Here is a 23,037-nt window from a genome sequence, read left to right as displayed (position 1 = left end):
AAACGCGATACTCGACAGTACGATGATGAAAACGCGAAATCACGAAACTACTATGGTGAGAACGCGACAGTACGATGATGAAAACACGAAAAGTCGAAATGTTCGAAAAGTCACCAACAAGAAAGTTCTTCAGTTAATGATTTTGAACACATGTTTTATATATTTTCAAGTGCTTGTAAGATGTATTGTAAGACATCGATGTACCTCAATTATTTCTCAGGCCCCGGCTGCAATGGTCAATAAATTTTGAATCCCCCAAGGGATCTTTACGTGTACGTTATGCAGCAGAAATCATTATAAATGAAACATTTCTTTGTCGTTATATTTTGCAAGCCCTTCGAAATCATATTTCATATCTTATACTTAAATATTGAATTTTGTTTGTTTCATTGATTGGGATTTACGTCACAACGGCCCAGTATAGGACATTTGGCGACTATCGATCAGTTTTGCTGGTGGAGGCAGACCTCTGTGTGTGTGTTTGGTTTGTTTACCCTAGCCACCGGAATGAACCATATGGGCGAGCACAAACTTCATTTAAAACTTGCTTTATTTATATGGGAACTAATTTAATTTGTCTATAGTTTTATCGGTACATGTGTTTACGTGTGTGCCATAATTCCTACCACAAGTTCGTATAAAAGTACGCAACCCATGATAGGAATAAGATGGGATTGCTCCCATACTAAGTTAAAATGACGTGTATTTAAGAAATGAACAGCATATTTAAATTACTTAAGGTTAAAAGGGCCGAGACGTTTATAAAAAGCACCGTCTCTTATAACAGGTCAACTATTATAATATACTATGATTAAAATGAGAGAAAGAAAGTCTTTTTAAAGCAATGTCAGGAACGCATTTCCCCAGTTCAATGTGGTTAGTCAGACCTCAGGTGCCCTTCCATGCATTATTTCAAACACGAACGCGCACCTGCGTGGAACCACCGACGTTCCGTATCCTTACATGAAAGAATCCAAAGTCCCTGTCGGAATTCGAACCCACAGCCGTGAGTGATTAAAGTTTGAATATTACTGACATGTATACAGGTGCTGGGCCTCGTGAAAGATGTCGCACCTTTCTCACGAACAATGCCAACCCGTTATTTTCGCTTTTTGTTTTGCCTACATAGCCTTTGAGAGATCTCCCCTTTTTAGAATTGTAATATATTTGCTTGAATCCAATGTATTATTCTTACATGCATGGCCAGTTATATTGACTAAACATTATTTGCAAATTTAATTTGATTTTTCACATTAACATAAATCATCTTAATGACTTCATTGACCAAAGCGTAAAAGTAACTATCAACTCCTAATGACCTAAATCGTTCCAATTATTTCTCACCCTTCAGTTTATTTAGTAAGTTGACTTCCAGAATGACCTTCGAAGATAATAATGTCTTCCATTGGTTTTGAATGCCCTTGAACGTCTTTCTTTGAACTACATGCAGCTAATCATTTTCTGTGATTCAACAATTAAAAGATCATTTAGTTATTCGTTTTGTTGTATGTATCATAACTTGGCAGACATTCAAAAAATCAAACAAATATTTACTTCAATACAATTCAGTATCTTCAATGATTAATCCTTAAACTTATTTATTTTATACCATTTGGTCACGAACGTGCATTTTTTGGCCTTTGCCATTGTTTCTATATTTAGATTAAGTTAAATATAGACACCAGTTAAAAGCACGCACCACAGCCAACTTGAGCCAAGTCAATTAGGTTATTGAACTACATTTGTCATTTGTCATTTTTTCTCAAATTTCAAATTGCTTTCAACTCTGTTTACTCTTTTTCAATCGTTTAAATGATACCAAAACGTTTTAGATACTTTTATTTTTATTTCTTCAGGAAGATTTGTCAGTCTATGTCATGAATTGAATATCAATTAATTGAGTAATTGCAATGGCATGAACGTAAGACTGTTTCGTATTTTGTTTGATTTTTCAATTATTCATCTCGAAAATTATTGGCCCGCCAATGCTTTGAATGAATTTAAAATGCACGAATATTTCTTGTAAATACTTGAAGATATTAATATCAGACAAAATAAACTAAATTTTCAAGAGCATATCACTGTTTTCTTTTTTACTTTTCTCGCGATGTTTCAGGATTTAGAAGAGTTTGGATAAAAGAAACAACTGTTTGGTCGTTCTCAGAGCTGCAGTAAGTAATACAGATTTTCTACAAATTGATAATATTCAAGTGTTTTCCTGGTAATTGTTACAGTTATTGCTTATCATACAATGTATTTTAATGGCTTAATTTGTTTAAGTGACTACACAGTGGGTTTTTACATTAAGGAAGTGGAAACTTTTATTTTCAAGAATTAATTACAATTTGATGAATGTCTAAATTTCATGTTATTTTCTCAATCCATTTTTCCTAAATATATATAATATATTTTATGATAGTAAATACAATGTATTTGTAGTTTTAATAATTTTTCTACAGTGCAAATTGACCCAAATAATGTTTTAACTCAAATCCGGCTAAAATTGCACAAACAATCGATATTTATTTTTGAGTATAGCTCTTCATTATCTTTTGAATATTTTTTTTCATTGCAATTGCACTTTTATGTCTTTTATGCATTTGAACTTTTATGTCTTTTGTGCATTTGACCTCTTTTGAAACTTCTATATGAAGCAAAATGTTTTGACATGCTTTGTTTTGGAAATCAATTTAAAAGCGATGTGTATAGTTTTAAATAAATATGTTTATTAAATGAAAAACTTCTTGTTAAAATCCATATACACAAAAAAAGAAACCAAACAAATGGAAATAATCCAAAACGACAAAAACAAAAATAAAATGAATTTGTTCTTTTTTTGTGAGAGGGGCTCTAGTCTTAGTCTGCGCTAGTTGTATTGGTAGGATTAACTTAAGGTCTTCGGCGTGTCTGTTTATATACTTTGACATACCGTATCAAATGATGAACAAAAATGTTAAAAAGGGGAAGCCAGAATTATGGTAGAATCTGTTCCTATCTGCTACATGACCCCATCCAACCGTAAGCAATGGATTTTAATTTTATATAAAATTAACGACTTGAACATTTACGACTTAATGCATATAAAAATCTCTGATTTACATGAATTATTCAAATACACAATAATTATAAAATTTAATTGATACATCGCATATCAAATTAAGGTCAATTTATTCGTTTTAGTAATATGAAAGACATAATATTCAACACTGTATTCAGATATAAGCATTTGTCAATGATTATTTTCCTCAACGGGATAATACGTTTGTATCAACTTTGCCAATGGATCGAAAATTTTAATTAATTCTACAGAGTGCATATGTAAATGTATATTTGTTATTTACAGTGCTAACCAGTATAAACTGGTGGTTACTGATTTCTCCTATATTAAAGCGGTGCGGGGGTGGGAGGTTGCCAGATGTTTTTACTCTTTGTCATTATATCATGAACACCGATATTTTGAATTGCTCTGGAACCATTTATTTTCTAAAAAAAGTTAATGATTAAAATGGTGATTTCTTTTTTACATTTTGAAACGGCATTTTGTAAACATGTTTGACAGATCTTATTCTAACTTTTACGGTAAATCTATAAGATACACTCTATTAAAAGACTTTACAAGACACATTTTATAAAAAAAATAGGTAAATACTTGTACGGATAACGCTTTTCAATAGATGCACTGAAGTATATTTTCTTTTCGTTATAGCATTTATCTGATAATGTTGCTCATTGCTTTATAATAAAGCATCTTTATATTCATTGAGCCTATAATAATTTTTAAATAACCCCAGATCACAACGGTAATTTCCCTAAAGAAATTGATAACTGGTGTATTGCATTTAATGACTATTGTTCTAATGAATGAGGTAGCAACCTAAAAGACTGGCATACTATTTTTCCTTCCTATTTGGCGTTCCTAAAATATAAATAGAATGATTTGCACCACACATATGTATTCATGGGCGCTCAAAAGTTTAGTTACCTTTGTGGCTTCAATGTACATCAAACTTCACTGTAAGTTTTTTTATTGCATTCTCTTCCATATTCAGTCCAGCCAGTCAACAAGTTTTCAACAATTTGCTCTTTACTCAAATATATATATTTTCATAAAAATAGCTAAGGTAGAATCTTGAAAGGCCGCCCTACACGGCACATTTGAAAACATTCCAGGCTCGCTTTAAGTTTTAACTTGCCAAAGATGAAATCTTTGCTTTTTATTTGTGTTGAACAGACATACATGTGCATTGTATACAAAATGATAAATATTTTCATTTGGCCTTCTATTTGTTTTTTTTACTCAAATACACTTTTATTGTATATTAAATTCTTACATAAGCAATGTTTATACATGCTGTTCTCTTTAGCCTATATTTATACTTAAAGTTACATCTGTTGAACAAAATATAAATCCAATAAAGTCTGAGGCGACTCGGCACAAAATTAAAGTTCACAAATATTAGATTTTCATTTGGATACTTACCCATGGTTATTTACTCGACTGAAAATAAGTAAATGGTATCTTCGTTGTAGGCATATGTGGAAGAATATTTTTTGTTAAAGTCAGGGCTTTTGTTCAAACACAGGGATAACATAGTAACAGAAAAAAAAATCAACTCATTTTTAACTATCAGGTAAGCAAGTTTTCTATTAAAAAATAAAGATGTTTTAATGCGTTAGAAGGCTCTATTGAATACAAATTGTAAACAGCATAATACATTTAATACATATAGAAACAAAATTTTCATGAAGGAGTATCTTCTATAAATGTTAATATATATTACAAAGCATTCATGGAAATATATGCTTTTGAACTTTTTGCTTGCCTGCAGCAAATTTTAAAAGTATATCATTAGAAAATTAAAAATGTTTGTTTCAAAGTTAAGAATAATAGTATTAGCAGAAGAGAATCTGGAAAAAAGAAAGTAGTTAATGATCGACATTTTAAAAAAGATTATATTTCTTTTTTTTTGTTTATAAAAAATCTAAATTTATATGTTGTGGTATCAAAATAATAACAATAAATTTTAATGCACATATGCAACGGTAATTTAGTATAAATAAAAAATAAATATACCATTGTATTCAGACTTATTACTGCATCTCAAGAAGTTGAGAAGTATAACAAAAATATATCTCTAAAAGTGACATTATGCTCATTTTTTCACAGTATCTATATAATAAGTATACATCCCTATCCACTTTGAATTGTATTTGCTAGATAATTCAAAGGAATATAATGGTGCCTGACCAACAACTGGCTTTTACAAATGATTATCTTCTTTGCGTTACCAATAAAAATGATATTTGTACAAATTTGTTTAGGCCAGACAGGTTATTGATTGGTCATTAAAAATGAAATTGATTATGGCAGATTGTAAAGCTATTTTGACACCCACCATTTACTATTGGATGGGCATAATGTCACTGTAACATGTAGCAATATAAGATCATCTAAGAGAATAATTGATGAATGAAATATTCCCATTTTAAAGACATAAAAATGTGAAAGCGAAAATTGTTCATATTTCGGAACTTTATTTATAGAACCTGTTACAGTAATTATACTTGACTATAATGTTTCTTCTAATGCTTAAAATATAATGTTTAAAAAAGAAATTAAAACAATACCAACAACAACAACAAACATACATGACCGTTTTAGAAGCTTGGTACCTCGTTTTAACCGTGTCAATGGTAAAATTCTAGCAAAAATGGTTTTTAGCAAGCCTAAAATCTGCGTTCACTTGTTAACCTTAGACTAAAGATGCAACACCTTTAAACACGGAGTTTTGGATTATATCAATATTATTTTATTACATGTATATATTATTCTATTATTTGCTTATAGAAATAAATTCTTGTAGTTGTATTTGAATATACTCGCACAAATAAAACCATGATGAGGGTCATATGTTCAGCATAAAATAAATAAAAATAGCCAAAGGTCAAAAGTTTTGATTTTTTGGCTGAATCATACACTTACACTAAAATGCTGTGATTCGAAAGCTGTAAATAAATGTTTGGTATATAAGTGGCGATATTGTAATCATATTTAACATAGTGTGTATCATTATGAGGACAAGTTCAATGTTGTTATATATTTTTGGTCCTTCTAAATCATTAATACCAGCACTTTTAAGTGTTGCAAATTGAGTATCGTTCAAGCCGGTGCTAGGGGGACGTGAGGAATGTTGCATCATTTTATTATCCCCCATGTACAGACTCAATCAAACCGGTCTAAAATTCATTAATTTGTTGTGTTTTTTGTTTCCCGGGGGGACACATTTTGTCAATTTTTTAAAATTATTTAAATTGCAAATAGATACAATCCGTTTCAACTTTTGGAAAGATATCTGTGGGCATATGGTATGGGGTTTATCGTTAGAATACGTAGCAATACATGTATACTATAACTAGTAATGACACCAAATGAATATTTGATTAACATATTTACAAACAATGGTGATTTGCTTATTACAAAGTTTATAGAACTTTGACAATGAAATGTATATGTGAATTTATTAACAGTATTTTAATATGACATTAGAGATAAGTGACAATAATTTTTAATTAGTTTGAAACACTGCAAAGGTCCAATCCGCGCTATAGCAAATGTTAGTACCATCTAGATTTAGCTCAATAAAGCCGTTTCAAGTATCAAACGATTTTATTGTTCCCCTGATCCCCTTTAGCCTTCATATGTCTTACATTAATGTAATAAAAATTATAGATTCATTCCATAATAATTTTAAATCAATTCTATTTGCTTACATTCAAAGTGAATTACGCCGCCCTGGGCATGTTTGTATATGGAAACTCTCTTTGCTAAGTTGAAACAGAAATAAGATTAAATATTATATTCTGAAAGTTAAAGATTTTGTAAATTTCTATGGAAGATAAATAATAAAAAATATTACAACATGATAACTTCTGGTTGCTTTATATGGAAAAAAAACAACAACAAGTACAATGCACAAATGATTGCTTAATCATGTATTATTCGTTTGGAAGCACCTGTACATGTACTATTTTTCACAATCATTCAGAAATATTGGTGTGTGGTAATATTTGCATAATCTTCCATACACAAGTAGTTCTTGAATAACAATAAAATCACCTGTTCAAAGTATATTTTAATCATCAGATAGCTATAAATTCAGTGTTATGTATACTATTCAATTCTTCATCAATCAAACATATATAAAATATTATCCTTTGCATGACATGGCCTTTGTTTTTTAATGTAAACAATATGTTTAAAAATTAATGATCATATGATCAAATTGTTTTAATTGGCAATGTGTTTTTCTAGAAAAGAATTTAAAAAGCAAAAAATAAAACGAAAAAATAAGAAATTAAAAATACGGAAAACATTTCACACACAAAAATTCTAATTTTAAAACTACCATTTTTGACATTCTGCAAAAACAGTTTTGGAAAAAACATGCTTAAGGGTCATAAATTAACCAAATAATTCTCGGCCCTGTTTTCTCCCTTCATAGACAAAATGTTTCATGCAAAGACAGACTGTTGTTTTACAAAAAGACAAACCAACAGACAAACAAAAAGATCAACACACAAAACAATAAAAATTAACGAACAAAAACATAAAAACTAAATGAAACAACACACAAACAAATAGATAAATAATTGATTAGCGGTACGACAACATGTGTAGATTATTGCAAAAATAATGTTTATTTGAATGATGATTTTTCAAAAAAATAGTTCTCATATATTATGTCTTATGTTAATATATCTTTCTTAATTTCTTTTATTTTGTAATGAGCATTTGGATATGCCTTTCCAAGAGTATTTTCAACATGTTGACAATCAAAAAATAGCAATGTGACTTAGACCAATCATTTGTACCATATACGTATGTCGTATTTACCACAGCAATAAAAACAGTACTTGCAGTGCATTTGATATTTGACAATAAAGGTTTTAGTTTAAATACGGTGTATTCTCAATGAAGCTGAGAAGTAATCTCGTAAATTAATTCACATATTCAATCCAATACACAAGAAACAGAACATATCATATAACCATTAATTGCACGTGTTAGCCGCTTAATTCTGGATATATTTATACCTTTATTTGTCTAGACACATTATTTTGATTATTTTGTAAGTAGATATAACCTTCTTGTGAATAAGATATGGCTATTTTGAAAACAATACGATCGTAACCTTTACTGGCATATTCTATGCTCGTAACATTGCAAACCAACCCAAAACATTGAACAATTAATCAAAATAATTCTACATATAACATATTTTCCTTGTCACTGTCTGTAACAGAAAGACAAAACGATACATTAGCTGAGAGAGTTTAAGTAACCATTATTTTGATTTATCTTATCTGTGGATCTTTTTTACATTATAAATGAACGATACAATGACAATTGTCAAAAATAATTCAGCACATGGTTCAAGTGTTTTGAATAGAACCCCTTTAAGTAAAAGCAACTGCTTTTGCACTCAAAGTCCAGAGAAATTAAAAGACAAGAGCTGAGATATTGTCTAGAAGGGTTCTGCAAAACTCATGGCCCTTTGGATAAAAGAATACGCCCGAATATTGTGGTGTCGTAATACGTCCTAGACCGAGTATAGATGCGATTGTATCTTATCAAAATGAGACACTGTGTGTAGACATCGCAAATATGCTACAATAAGTAAAGATAAAAAAGATCTCATTATTAATAAGGGTCTTCGATGCCAAAAAATAAACTAAATAAACTTAATGACATGTTGTTTGTTTTCTACATAAACATCATGCTTCGGAAATTGATTTTCATGCTTGTCGTGGTCAGATTGCCGAATCAATTGAGGATTATTCGATTAAATGGTGTCGCCGTGAAAATGCGGATACTATGCTATAGTAACATGTTCAAAATTATTGATTTACTTATTAATTTTTATCGTGGAAATGAACATGTTCTTCTACCTAAACCGAGACTTACTTTATGACATCTGAAAAAAAGATATTCTAGCTTTTCACTCAAATTTTGTTTTGGTACCAGCAGACAAGGCGGCTAATAATATCATTATTGTATGACGTATCCATTACATTAACGTGTTCCATAAGGAACTTAATAGTACTAATTCGTATTCTAAAACTACTGCTTAAACAATATTTTATTTATAAACATTACATTTACATGATAATTGACAAATAATAAATAGTACGGATTGAGTAGGAAGCTTCAAAACCTCTGCTTCTGAAATATACATTGTTAACAGTCATATCACTTATATTTCCAGTCTTAAAGTTCGAATCGATGAAAAATAACATGTATTTGATTCCTAAATGATTAGTCTACGAAAACACAGGTAAACATCTATTTTGATCAATCCAAAATTCTGGTGAAATTTTGGATAGAACTATCAAACTTCAACTGTCAGTACATGCGATTTTGCTACTCTTTATACTACACTGCCATATAATTTGATTAATGGTACATTGTATACTAATTTATCTTATGTTACCTTTCTTGCATGTAACTCTCAAAAAGTTTTCTTTACAAATTGTATTGTAAAACATTATACTATGTGGACCTGTGACGAAGTTTGTAGAGTACTCTTTTTTGTTTTAGACAAAATTTATGTCAGGTTTGGTAATACTCTATTTAAACAAATCATAGGAATTCCTATCTGTAGGTACTAATTGTACACCTCTGGTCGCCGATTTGTTTTTATATTGATATGAAAGAGACTTTATGTTGAGTCTCTCTGAAAATACACAACAAGATGTTATATTTGCATTAAATAACACTTCCAGATACCTTGATGACATTTTTAATTAAGTTAATTCTTATTTTGATCAAATTGTGTCTGATACTTATCCTAATGAGCTACAACTTAATAAAACGAAATCTTGAAATTTAAGTACATCATTTGTGGATCTTCATATTACTATCAAAAACAATTACATGTACATTGTATATTAATAACATAACACAAAATCTATGATAAAGAGACGATAGTAAATTATCAACATTTAGATGAAGACGTACCGCATGCAACATCTTTTTTTACGGGGTTTATGTATCTTAGCTGATTAGATTCGCTAGAGCAACGTAGAGGATTTAAACGAGCGGAATATTTTCATTACTACAGGGCTATCGCTATTATAAGTTACGTAAATATTTTACAAAATTTTGATTTAATTTCAAAATTCGATAGTGCTCTAAAAACACTTCTGCGACAAGGGATTAGCCAGCCTGATTTTTATGGGGATATTATTTACAACCTTAGTAAGATCTTGGGTCATTGTAATTCTACTGTTGTCTTTACTAAAATTATTACACGTTTTATTAGAAGAGATTATGGCACTACTATTTTAAGACCATACCGCATGCTTAGTGTTAAACCCTTGAACAGTTTAACACTACGCTTTCCTATTTTGATTACATCTGACAGACCAAGTAGGATATTCTATGATGGACAGTTCTTAAACCCGTTTGGGACTGAATTGCCTTAATGTTTGTCTTTTTTGCTTCATCGGACCTTTGTAGGTGATTTTCTTGTTGCTCTGTCTTACTTTTTAAGATGTTGAGTATTTTGTTATGGTCATTGGGTTTTCTTTTATATGTTTCTACATGATCATTTCGGTGTTTTACTTATTTCACCTTTTTTGAACATAACAACTGTTAGAATTTCACTTGGCTGGTATTCATTTTATTTACACTGTCTCGTTTATAGGAACATGGTGGGGCTGAGAATGTTGTTTGATGCACCCTTCACAGTAGTACTTATGCTACTGACCGTTCAAAGGCGACATCCATGTGTTCCTCAGATGTATGTCTTTGTTGTTTCATACTGTTTTGGTGACACTTTTGGTTGTGTCCCTTGTTTAAAGTATCTTCCCTTTAGCCCCTAGATCTATTTTTTTTTAAATTTTGACCGTCCCCTTCCCCTGTGCCCTTTTACCTTGTGCGTCTATAAATCAATAAATTATATTTGATTTCTTTTTCGGTTACTTTTATTTCCTTTATGTATAAGTATGTGATTTTTTCTTGTACGCGTTCTGCCTTGTGCCTTGTCATGTTTTCGTTTGGGGTCCTCCTGGGCTCCTTGCAGCTGGCCTTTGTTGCTTGGTCGTGTGGGGGTTGCGTTTATTGAACGCCACCTTTCCTTGTTGATCTTGTTTACTATATTTGATTATAGATGAATTATCATTTATCTAATTCTAATTAAATTCAATATATCATAATTTCAAATTTTATTATTTTTGTAATACATTAGTATTGTTATTGTATATTTGTTATTGTATTCGCATTTTTGCTTAAAAAAAAAATAAAACAAATGCTTAATTATTTTACGCACACTGGCGTTTGAATATACAACAAATTGAAGAAAAATATCCGTAGGAAAAAGTACTGTCTTTGCCTCTAAATTCAGTAAATTCTTGATAAAAAATTATATTTGTCAAACATAAAAATACTAGTTTCAAACTGAGGCGATGTCTTTCTTTTTTCAAATACAATTTATTTTAAAATAGTTATTGATAGACTGAATAAAAAAGGAATTATTCGATTTAACATTAACTATGGAGTTTTTTTTTCTATTCATTTTGCCCTTTTACAATAATTAAATTTAGTCACATATGGTGATTTTAAATCTTATGAACACATACTGTAAATACAATGAAAGTATTTGATCACTAACCACCTGATATCTATAATGTCATAGATTTATCTTCATAATTTATCGCCTTCATTGTAGTTAGAATTTTTTTATTTGTCAAATTTAACTCAGTAGTTAATAATAATAGTACCATTAATTAATATTTGGTGTCATTTATCCGTATGTGGTAAGACATTCATTATTTTTTATGATGTTTGTGTCGCCTCCACAGCTTAGTGGCGAAATATAGTGATCACTTCTTCGTCGTGTCTCTGTCCGTCACAACTACTGGTGCAATTTCATCCAAACTTTACAGGAATGATCAGTACCAAGTACCTTTATCTTTAGCTTGCAAGATATTGATACATTGAAGGTTTCATAGTATCAACTGATAACCGTTGTAATACTACTTTCACAGAAGTTTCTAAATTAAAAGTGCATGTACTATTGATGATTAAATGTTGATTGTTATAAATTAAAAAAACTGTAACTTGGTATTAAAACAGCAACGCCATTAGGCTATTTGGTAATATATTCCAATACAAATTCATAAGAAGTATGTACTGTAATAGTCGTTATATGTGTATACAAATATGAATTTGATAATGCTGCAAAAGTAATGAGAAATAATAAAAAGTCTATAAAAATGCTCTCATTTAAAAAAAGAGAATACGTATGTTATTTGTTTTCTCTTTAGCACTATGTTCTTACATTTGTCTACAATTGCTCTTTCGGGATATTAGTATATGACTTTTGCAACCATCACTTGACCATTGAAATCCTGCAAACAATAAAGAGCCTGGTCAGACTGCAGGAAAGTGCAGGCTGATCAGGCTCTAAACTGTCGGCTAAAGCTAATTGCATCCGCTTTATCTTAATAAAGCGACTCTCCCATCTTGTTGGTTGATTCACGACTTGACATTCTAAAGAAGATGACAACAATTATGTCTATTAATTCGTTGTAGTTATAATTACAGTGCATTCTGTATATTCTTTCAGTATTCAATAGTATGTTTATCTTTTGAAAATATTAACGACATCTATTAAATGATAATAAACATACAGTTAATGTCCAAAAGAACTAACTACATTTCAGACATTTTGTTTTTCGGACAAAATCAGTCTGTGAGCAGTTTGACTTCCTGTCAAATTGTAAACTTTACAGGAAAGGAATTAATACAAGTATGCTTTTTATTGGTCATTGTAAAATAACAAATTGAAAGTCAAGGAATCTTATTGGCCATTCTAACACTTACCGAAACACGACAGTTTCAAAAAGAAACATATATATGTTGTGTTTCATAGATCTAGAAATTAAATGCTATGACTAAACTCCGACATACACTACGAGACACTTCTTGTTTAAACTGAACTTCATCGTACTTGCATCAATTACATTTTTTTTCTGTTTCAAGAGACAACGTCTGTTTGCTACACGAAACACGACATTTGCAATAAATAACGACATTCTTGCTATAATGCTAGTTTCATCTCATACCAGTGTATCATATAAATATAATCCAATAAGGAAAAAAAGCATTAAAAGGCTTAAAAATATTTGTATTTATGAATTTTTGCAATCCATAAACCTTAAATCAACCTTAAAGTTCAAAACTGAAATGATATACATACAAGAAAAGACCTCAGTGTACATAAAAGATAGAAATAAAATGAAAATATATCTTTTGTAAAAAAAATGTAAAGAAACACAATAAACTATACCACTACAAAAACATAAATATTTGGTAAGAAAAAAAAACAACCGCAAAAGATAATTATAAATAAATTAATAAATAATAAAAAAGAAAAAAAAACATAAAAGAGAAATCTGTCTATAAAAATGAAACGTAACTGTATTGGTCTTTACATGATAAAAGAGAAGAAAAAAACAGAAAAGAGAAACGTGTCTATAAAAATGAAACGTAACTGTACTTATGAGTTTAATGGTCTTTTCGCGAATAACAACATTTCTTGACTTTGTGTATTCTTTGATTATTTTCTAAAGATCTTCCCCTTTTCAATAGAATTCAGTATTTAATGGCTTATGAAGCTATCATATAGCATATATATCATAAATCACATTTGAAGATTCACCCACATGAACAATAGTGATATTAGATGATCAACTACTGGAAACTGTAAGGAACGAATAGGCTTTTGTAGGTATGGACTTTTGTATTATCTGAAAAAATAATGTTATTTATTTATAGATATTTATCTATGGACTGCTGATAGAAAATTAATATTTCTAAATAGTCGTAGTATTTTTTTCTTTGTTTTTGAATCGCAAAAAAATCAAGTACAAAATTGAATATTTTTTTCTTGTCTTGCCTCTCTATAATAATTGAGATTTCAGTAAATTCATTACAATTTAATTAACAATATTATTTTAATTCTTATTAACGGCTAGACAATGTGATATTGCTACATGCTGAACGTAAAAAGTGTTTGCTTTAAAAGTGACGGTAAAGAATTGTGGATCTATTTGCTAATTAATTGCTTTGAAAATGCAAAATGCGAATGAACGTAACCAATTTAGAAAACAATGATTGAGGTGCAATACCAATGTTAGATGCAAAACTTTATTTTTCACTGACGAAATTATTACAAGTTAAACTGAACTGTAAAATGGACATCATCTCTTATAAAAATATCTAAATGCACAGGGATGGATGTTTAAAATCGAATTAATCAAAAACATCTTAGATGCGTCTAGGGCTATTCAAATATCATTTGAATTATAAACATTTTATCGTTAGGGTTTAAAATAGCATCTGATTCATTATTTTAATATCATACATCGGGGGAATATATTTTTTTTGCAATGAAATTGAAATTATCAAGGATACAAAACTAAAAGTATCAAAGATCATCTATATTTTATATTAGTTGTAAATAAAAAGAAAAGAATTATTCAAGAACTAAGATATAACTAGATACAGAATTTAAAGTAAGTCAGAATTTCACTTATAAGATTAAAAAAAATAACATTAAAGAAAACAGGGAGGAAATCAGAATTGAAATAAGTACATGATAAATATTTATTGGTTGTTTGACTTTGTTTTCAATACTCAAGAGGTATCTCCGCGCTCAAGAATTTCCATATAACAGCCTTGTTGTTTTATGATTCTTTGAATTTCTATTTCTTAGTACACTTTGATTAAAGTTCGTTTTTTTATAGAGAAGCAGATATATTTTTATCATGATTTTAATTTGTTTAAGCGCAAAATACCTTGACAGGTCATGTACAGTAAATGCGTAATCAATGGTTGTTTGTAGCAATAGAAAATCAACCAATCAACTAATTTTTATGATTAAATGCAAAAGCAATCACTGTATATTTATTAAATATGCTACCATTCTGACTGAATATACACGTTCACCCAACTAATTTGACTCATTCGCTTTAACTCAGGATGAGCGTTAGAAACGTGACACGTCGTGCATAAATTGGGATATTTAATATGCCGTGTTTTTGTATTTGAACGCAGAAAATATTATCTTTTAGGAATAAACGAGTGGTCACGTAAAACTTTATCTATTAAGCATACTTCAATAAGCATTCTGTTTATTTAAACGTTTTGTTGATGGTTAAGAATAAATTTTGTGTATAAATATTGAATCTTCGATACTTTTTATTTGCGCGGTGGAATTTATGGTTAATGTGAAAAAAATATTATTTAACGGATTCTACATTGAAAATACGGTTTAAGTAAGTTTTAAATAATGATAATAAAACAAATTAACTTGAAAATTAAACTGAAACTGTTATTAAGAGTTAATATAATTAGCTGTTTAATTGATGTAATGATGTATATTTTGATTAATTTATGTAATAATTAAGATGCTATGGATTTAACGAACTTTTCACTAGTAAAGTTTTTAAAAAAAAAGTTTTCATTAAATCAAATGATATGACCTTTTATCAGCAATCAATTGTTCTTATGGGATTTTAAAGTTGTTAGTTTAAGTTGATGCAATATTTGAATTGCAAAAATATTAATTGTGTACCCAAATAATTCATTTAAAATTGTTACAGTAAAACTGTTTTATTATTAATATTTTGATGAATAAACAACGAAATTAATTTATACGTTTGTTACTACCTTAAGTCGTACCAATAATTTGACTATATCTTGTAAAAAGGACAAATGTTTTTGTCGGCATTACGTTCAAACTACGTATTATATATAAAAAAAGTATATATCATGCTGTATAAATAGATCATTTAAAGGTCGGTCAGCCGATTCCATTGATAGATAATGTAATAAATCTCTATTTATACTTGCCTACTTAAAATATTTTTCGAAAAAAAATGCGTACAATCATGAATTCAAGTCTGAGGCTAATTAAAAACTAAAAAAAAATATATCACACTTATGGAAAATTACTCCTACGAGATCTTTTTTACAAACAACGCATTGATTCCAATTTTTACCTTATTGATTAGTGTTTGGTTTGGAATAATTTATTGTGTCTCTGAATAGGATAATACCTGTAGTTTATGGTAACGCATAAAACCATTTCATATAAATATTCATGATAAGACCAATAATTCTAGTTTACATAAGTTATATTTAGGTGTTCGGAGTCTTCGTCTGTAAATTCGTCATATTTGGATTTAATTTAACTAGCTTTCGATTAAAGTAAGTGATACCTTTTTTAAATGAATTTGTCTAGGTTATGTATTTTTCACTTGAATATATACATGTATTATATAAAAATGTTAAGAATATTCAACCAAAGCTTAAACAGATTAACTGCTTTGGATGCACATGGAAATATACTGAAGATTATCCTTATGAAATTTACTGTTTAATAATTATGTAAATATTATTCAAATCATTTATATTTTAAATTATCTATCTAAAGTATTATCATTTGTGAAATAAAAGACCAACATTTTTTAAAATTAAAGAAGAAAAAATAAAAATTGTATTATTTAAATTTAACAAAATTGAACTTTATCAAAAACAAAATATACAATGTAAATATAAAGAGTGACATCCGTTACGATCACATCCGAACATATAGGACTACCTGAAATGCTCCCAGCAGGGCACCTTACAGATACAGTGTAAACGTTCGAAAAAGGAAGAAAGAACGAAGCATAGAGGGTGCCAGTAGATTAATAATTGCAAGTATAATAGCGTTAGACAAGCCTTGCGATTTGACTTAATGAAAGATAAAATTGAGGCCTTAAAAGATTCAATTAAAAAGGGCCGACAGGTAATTATGGGGAGAAGTGAAGAAAGGAGAGACGGGGAGTTGGGAGGAGAGGTAAAAATGAATGAAAAAAGGCTTCTGCTACATTTTATTACTACTAGTCAAAAATCTGAAAACAAAGTGATCCCTCGGAAGCATTAATCACAACAATTACATGAAAATTGCAGATTCGGTTTGATTGAGTCTGTACATGAGGGATAATGAGTAAGTGCTTTACGCCCCTTAGCACCGTCTCGTCAAAATGTCTTAATACCTAACTAAAAATCATTATTTTTCTTTTATTTCAGGTTTTATCTCTCACAATGTTTACAACAGGTTTACGCTGCCAACTATTATTAATATTAATATGCTCTCATATTTGCTCAACGCTTTTCTACACAAACAGTCGTGAAAATGACTATCCCAGAATTGGTAAACGACTTGAAATGTTTGAAGTGTTAAAAGGAAAGTACTCGTCTCCAAAATATAAAGAAACTTATAAAACAACAAGTCCGGACAATGAAGAACTAAATGCTTTTGATAGTGATGAACAGTCTTGGAACCTAGGTAAACATGATCAAAAATTATATGGAAAGTCAAAACTGGAAAGACAATTAGACGAAAGCCGGCCGATATTAATAGCAGTACAGCATAAATCCGAAAAACAACGTAAGTTTTTTTAATAAATTATAATTAACTTTTATTAAACTTGGTTATTTGAGATAAAATAAAAAGAAATAGAATCCCGTTAAGAAAGTCCAAAACGGCAACATTGAAATGTTCAAGGCTCGGTTTGTTTGAGCCTGTATAAACCTATAATGTTTTTAAATCGAATTTAATTGATTAATTTGGAGGAAACAGAATGAATGCTCATATATAGTTTAGATGGAATTTACACTTAGGTGTCCTCATTGAATGTTGTTTTGGTATAAACAGAAACTGTGTAAAATTTGTAGTTGACACATGGATGGGTTTGCTCTCATTTCAAAGCCAGTGTAATATAACACGCCTTTTTTCTATATTTTCATCAGGCAAACCTGGATCAATTGTTCACATAAGATTCGCTTATTAATGAAAACATTTTAATTGATTTGTAGTAAATCGGACTATGTTTATTGAATTCTATGCTAAAATTATCGCCACGAGATTAAAAAAGTGAATTTTCCCGTATTAAGGCTTTGATATTAAAACGATATTCAAACGGGGATCTGAGTTGAACCACCGACGTCCCGTTTGGTAGTAGCTAGATTGCTTCCTTAAGTAAAAAAATCCAAAGTCCCGGGCAGGATGCGAACCACCAGAGGTCTGAGTCAAGTGCTTTGACGTCAATTTTTAAAGTTGAGGGACTAAATAACTAAGAAACGTCAATTCATTTAAACAAAAAACAACACCCCCCCCCCCAAAGTTACAAGACACATATCATTTGAATTCATTTGTCATAAATTATATATATAGAATAGAATATACTGAATATAATTACATAGAATAGTATATACTTAAATGCAATGTACATTTATTTCTTTTATTTCTTATAATATAGGTGATCCTACTGAAGCAGATGACATTGATGGATATTTAGAGCTGTTTCATCGGATAAATCCGGAGTTTGACAACATATATTGAATAGGCATACTCCTGCTTGTATGCCTTCATAGACTTACTTCATTTTAAAAAGAAACATGTCAGTATATACTGTATGAAAACATTAATCATTAACAATACAGTGATACAGTAAATTAAAAACAACAATCAAAATTAATAAACAGAAATAAACAAAAAGGAATAAACATTTCATTGGATTCTGAGCAAATGGTTACAAATGTTTTGTTAAAAGAACAGCGTTCTTGTATTGCAATATTTTAATAAACACAGTCTTAACACCAGTGTAATAGTTTTTATGCAAGCAATATGAACATGTGAAGCAATGTTTATCAGGTTTGAACTATATTATAAACTATGTGTTCTGAATTAGTGGGTGATAGGAGACATTGACGGCCACTATATCACTAAGAGTCCTATAATTTTGTATAATTTTGCATATAAATGCATTTTTAACTATAATCCAGGTTTTTAACTAAACGTTTGCTAGAAATGCTTACAAAAATTAAGATGACTGGGGAGCTTCTGAGAATGTGAACATCATAGAAAACGCGTATCTTGCATGATGACTTTGACACCGATATCAAAATTGTTCAAGATACGTAGTATTAGGAAATTCTGCAAGAAATACAATGAATTGTATCTAAACTGGTTCAATATACTAATCAAATTCACATAGCAGACTATTTTTGTATACATATATATTCTCATGAACATTAAATGAAATGCAGCATGAAATCGTCTGAAATGAAAGATCCCGAAGGGATTCTAAAAAAAACTTTCATGATAGATTTTTAGATGTCCAGACTAACATGTTTATGCAAATTGAAATGATTGTTATAGGAAAACAGAAAAAAAGAAAATGATAGCTTGTCATGAAGCCACGTAACAGACGAGACAATTCAGACTCACGATTTCTATTTTAAAACCAAAATGCCAGTCATACATTTATTAGGCAGACAGGAAATGTTAAGATGAAATCCGGATATACTAATTCAAAATGACGATAATCTAAAACAAATTCTAAAATGGCCGTTTTGATTATTATTAGGTTATCATGTTGTTATTGAAATATCATAAGTAAAACTATTTGAAGACAATGTCAATACGCTGTTATGATATCTTGGGCATTCTTAAGTTGAAGGCAATTTTATTGTCACCTTTTCAACAGGCACATTGAAGTTTCAAGATTTTCAAAGTTCAAAATTTTATTAAAGCACCAAGTAACATTATGTATATTGCCATAAACAATAATGTTATGTATACATACTTATAAACATATAAACAAATGCATCAAACATTTAAATACAAGAAAAGTAATTTTAGTAATAATCGGATACTTATTGCATTTGCAAATAGAATAAGGACGTCATGAATTTAACCGCTTATTCGAGCAATAATTTTAATGAACATAACCATGTCTATTAAAATTGTATTATAATTTTCTGTTCGTATATTTTCTTATCAAATTTTAAAAATGAATGCAAGTCTCAACTAAATAAAACATGCTAATTCTAAATACCATGTTCGTATCTATAGGTTAATACAACCAGAGTGATTCAATTAAATCAAGACTGGAATATCATCTAACTTTAAAGTTGTATGGACCATCTCATTTCTGAGTAAATAAAAAATGATTGTTTTGCAATATCTTTGAAAACAAACATCTGATTGTTTAATCAGCAAAATTGCTAAATAACCTTTGTGACAAATAAAATTATGAGGTTTATTCTAAACACATTATTTTTAAAGCAACGTTCCCTTTTAGTTATTTACAATTAATTTCTATCAACTCCCGGTTATACTTTGTTCAGAAAACATATTAACTTTTTAGCAAGATTATGTTTTGTATGATACATGTATTTGAATTCTTTAAAATTTATTTTCATCCCAAATGTCTTAGACTCATGTGGCAAAACAAAGATATATACATGTATTCAAATTTAGCGACAATTCAAAGTAACATGCTTGTAACAAACACAAGTATCAAATGTACACATACATTTTTGTTTAGAAATATCCTCAATATCATTTACAAACATTGAAAAATAGGGAACAGACATTCGCCCTGTCTGACCCCTAAAACACGTTTAAATTTATTGTTTAGCTCAGTACAATGCTTAATCTCTAACTTTACTGTTTATTGTATACATAAATCAAATGTTTAAACTATTTCTCCAATAACCTAGTTGAATTAATTTTGCCCATGAATTTTATTTTGTATGACTTACTTATCAAACGTTCCTGTTTTCCTAACTTAGAACAAGACATATTATTTAGAGAAAGCTTAATGAAACAATATTATGCGTGTTTTATAACTGGCTAAATTTCATTTCCTAATTATTTCTGGTAAATTCAAAAAGTTTACCATGCAATATTTGTAAAAACATTTATAATCAAAAGTTGTTTTAGGTATATGGACTTTAAAACAAATATTTTTGAAGGTTGTAACATTTAAAAACTTTATAAGATAATAAAATCTGTACCGAAAGAGTTGTTATTTTTATTAATTTTAATAAATTCTATATATGTTTGCTCAAACGTCAATTATTACTGTATCTTTAAACATTATCAAATCCATTGTCATTAAACTGTATTAGAACAAGGCATATAATAAAACCTTATGACCATTGGAAACGATGTTTGTTTGTTCTAAGATTCATCAAAAGGATAATTAGTTACATAAAAAGGTGCATCTACTCTGCATTTACAGCAATTTCGATTTACAATTTTTTGTTGGCTATATGGAGAAATGGTGTAATATAATTGAAGCAAACTTATAGATGCACATTTTCATAATCCCCCATGTACAAACATTCAAACACGTGTCTGCAATTTTCATGTAATTTTGTTGTGATTAAAGCTTCCGAAGGACCACACTTTACCCAGATATTAAAGAAAATGGCGCTTATCATACACATATCAGCAGCTTAGTATTTACAGACATAAAGTCTTTTTTTATGTCATGCACAAAAAATGAGTGGCGGCGTGGCCGAGTGGTTAACGCGTCGGAATAGTAATCTAAGGATTGCTGACCGCATGGGTTCAAACACTGTCATTGACAAGCCGTTGTTTCCTTAAGCAAGAAACTTTACGTTCATTGCTTAGTATTGGTTGGTTTCAGGAACGGATTCGAAAGTGTTTCAATAAGCTTATAGCTTCCAACACAATTGAACAAAAATTAATTTGTATATACTAAATGAGCCCGGAATACTTTGCTTTTATAAATATAATTTGTATACACCGAGGGCGTCAATGACATCAAACCTGATTCCATTGAAACTAATGTAAGTTATCCTGAACGTCACGGGACGTCGAATATATAGCCGTTTTAACAGATGTCATGTACTCGGAAACTTGGACTAGTAAGTTTAGTTATGACACCCTTAAAAATGTTCATTACTAAGATTTGCATGCGTAGAAAATTGAACTGTTGGAGGAGCCGAATATTTACATATATACATTTTAAGGTAAGAAACGTGTGTCAAACTAATGAAATTGGTGTTTACGTGCACTTTAAAATATATTTGAATTTGACCCATCTTATTAACAGCGTCTCTGGTTTTAGTTTATCTCTTGATTGTATGTTGGTTCATTCAGTAATAGCAATTACAGGGTATAAATGCATGTTCAAAATGTGTAGTTTGGTTGAAAATATGTTCTAAAAAATATAACGATAAACTTATAAAAATGCATTGTATGTAAACACAAGAAACAACAAAAACAAACAAACAAATAAACAACAAAAGCATATAATTCATTTTTCAAATTTTTCTAGGTCTTCTAATATCAATATAAGTATATATCATTCGAAATACTATAGAGAAAATAGGAATCCCTAAAGAAAGTCCAAAACGGAAAAAAAATGTTGCAGGCTCGGTTAATTCAGCCTGTTCATGGAGAAACTACAGCCAACGACCTAAGCAGAATTTAACATTTAAACATAAAATGGTGAAAATTGGAATTTAGAAACATCAGCAGATGTGTTCATACGTTGGTTATCATGGTATTTTCAATGTGACACTTTCATGCCATTCCATGAAAAGCGGCGTATGGTCCCCATGTTAAAGAAAGTCATCAATGGACACCACACACAACACAACACCACACATAACACCACACACTTATATCGATCTTAAAATTAAAATTACTACATCTCTCTCGGTCACAAGCAATTTGCAAGGCAAATTAGTTTTAGAATTCACGGAGCTTGTCTTACTGCGATAAGGTGCATCGTGATATTAACAAAATAAGAAATACGATTATACTGAAACATAGAAGAGAAACGAAAATTCATCACTAAATGAAGAATGCCGTCCTGATTCCAAGGTACTAGTTATAGCATAGATACATTTTTCCAATCTTACTTCGCAGAACGCTTCTCAAGAAAAAAATTAACCTGTTGAAACTGCAATCAAATCTATAATGCAAATACCAAAATAATACAAGAAGGTCTTATCTAAATTTTCAACAATACCCTCCTTTTATTATATAGAAAAATGTCCAATTACTTTTGTTACTTTCAATCTTTATTAACTAATCGCAATTGATGCCTAGAAAGCAAGACCACAAGACCGGAAGTAACTTAAGGATAGTTGCTGTA

At 29.7% G+C, this 23,037-nt stretch overlaps 1 protein-coding gene across 5 annotated transcripts; it reads left to right on the top strand.

The window, feature by feature from the left end:
* The first annotated feature begins 1,917 nt into the window (after positions 1-1,917).
* Positions 1,918-18,719, top strand: LOC132747304 (uncharacterized). Of its 5 annotated transcripts, none has more exons than XM_060736640.1 (3): positions 1,918-2,171; positions 17,144-17,504; positions 18,376-18,719. In XM_060736640.1, the coding sequence occupies exons 2-3, from the start codon at positions 17,159-17,161 to the stop codon at positions 18,456-18,458; spliced, it is 429 nt and encodes a 142-aa protein (XP_060592623.1). In that variant the 5' UTR covers positions 1,918-2,171; positions 17,144-17,158; the 3' UTR covers positions 18,459-18,719. The 5 variants fall into 5 exon arrangements, with proteins under 5 accessions (XP_060592623.1, XP_060592624.1, XP_060592626.1 ...); XM_060736641.1 differs by lacking the exon at positions 1,918-2,171 and adding an exon at positions 4,451-4,631; XM_060736643.1 differs by lacking the exon at positions 1,918-2,171 and adding an exon at positions 13,707-13,793.
* The last annotated feature ends 4,318 nt before the right edge of the window (positions 18,720-23,037 follow it).

This window comes from Ruditapes philippinarum, unplaced genomic scaffold (genome assembly GCF_026571515.1).
Source record: "Ruditapes philippinarum isolate M1 unplaced genomic scaffold, ASM2657151v2 ctg1212_1_1_1_1, whole genome shotgun sequence".
NCBI lineage: Eukaryota > Metazoa > Mollusca > Bivalvia > Venerida > Veneridae > Ruditapes > Ruditapes philippinarum.
Note: the sequence above shows the minus strand (reverse complement) of the source record. Positions and strands in the feature narration are given on the sequence as shown.

Coding starts and splice junctions, on each gene's coding strand:
- LOC132747304 (XM_060736640.1), top strand. CDS start 17,159: ATGTTTACAACAGGTTTACGCTGCCAACTATTATTAATATTAATATGC. Junction 17,505..18,375: donor GCATAAATCCGAAAAACAAC/GTAAGTTTTTTT, acceptor CTTATAATATAG/GTGATCCTACTGAAGCAGAT.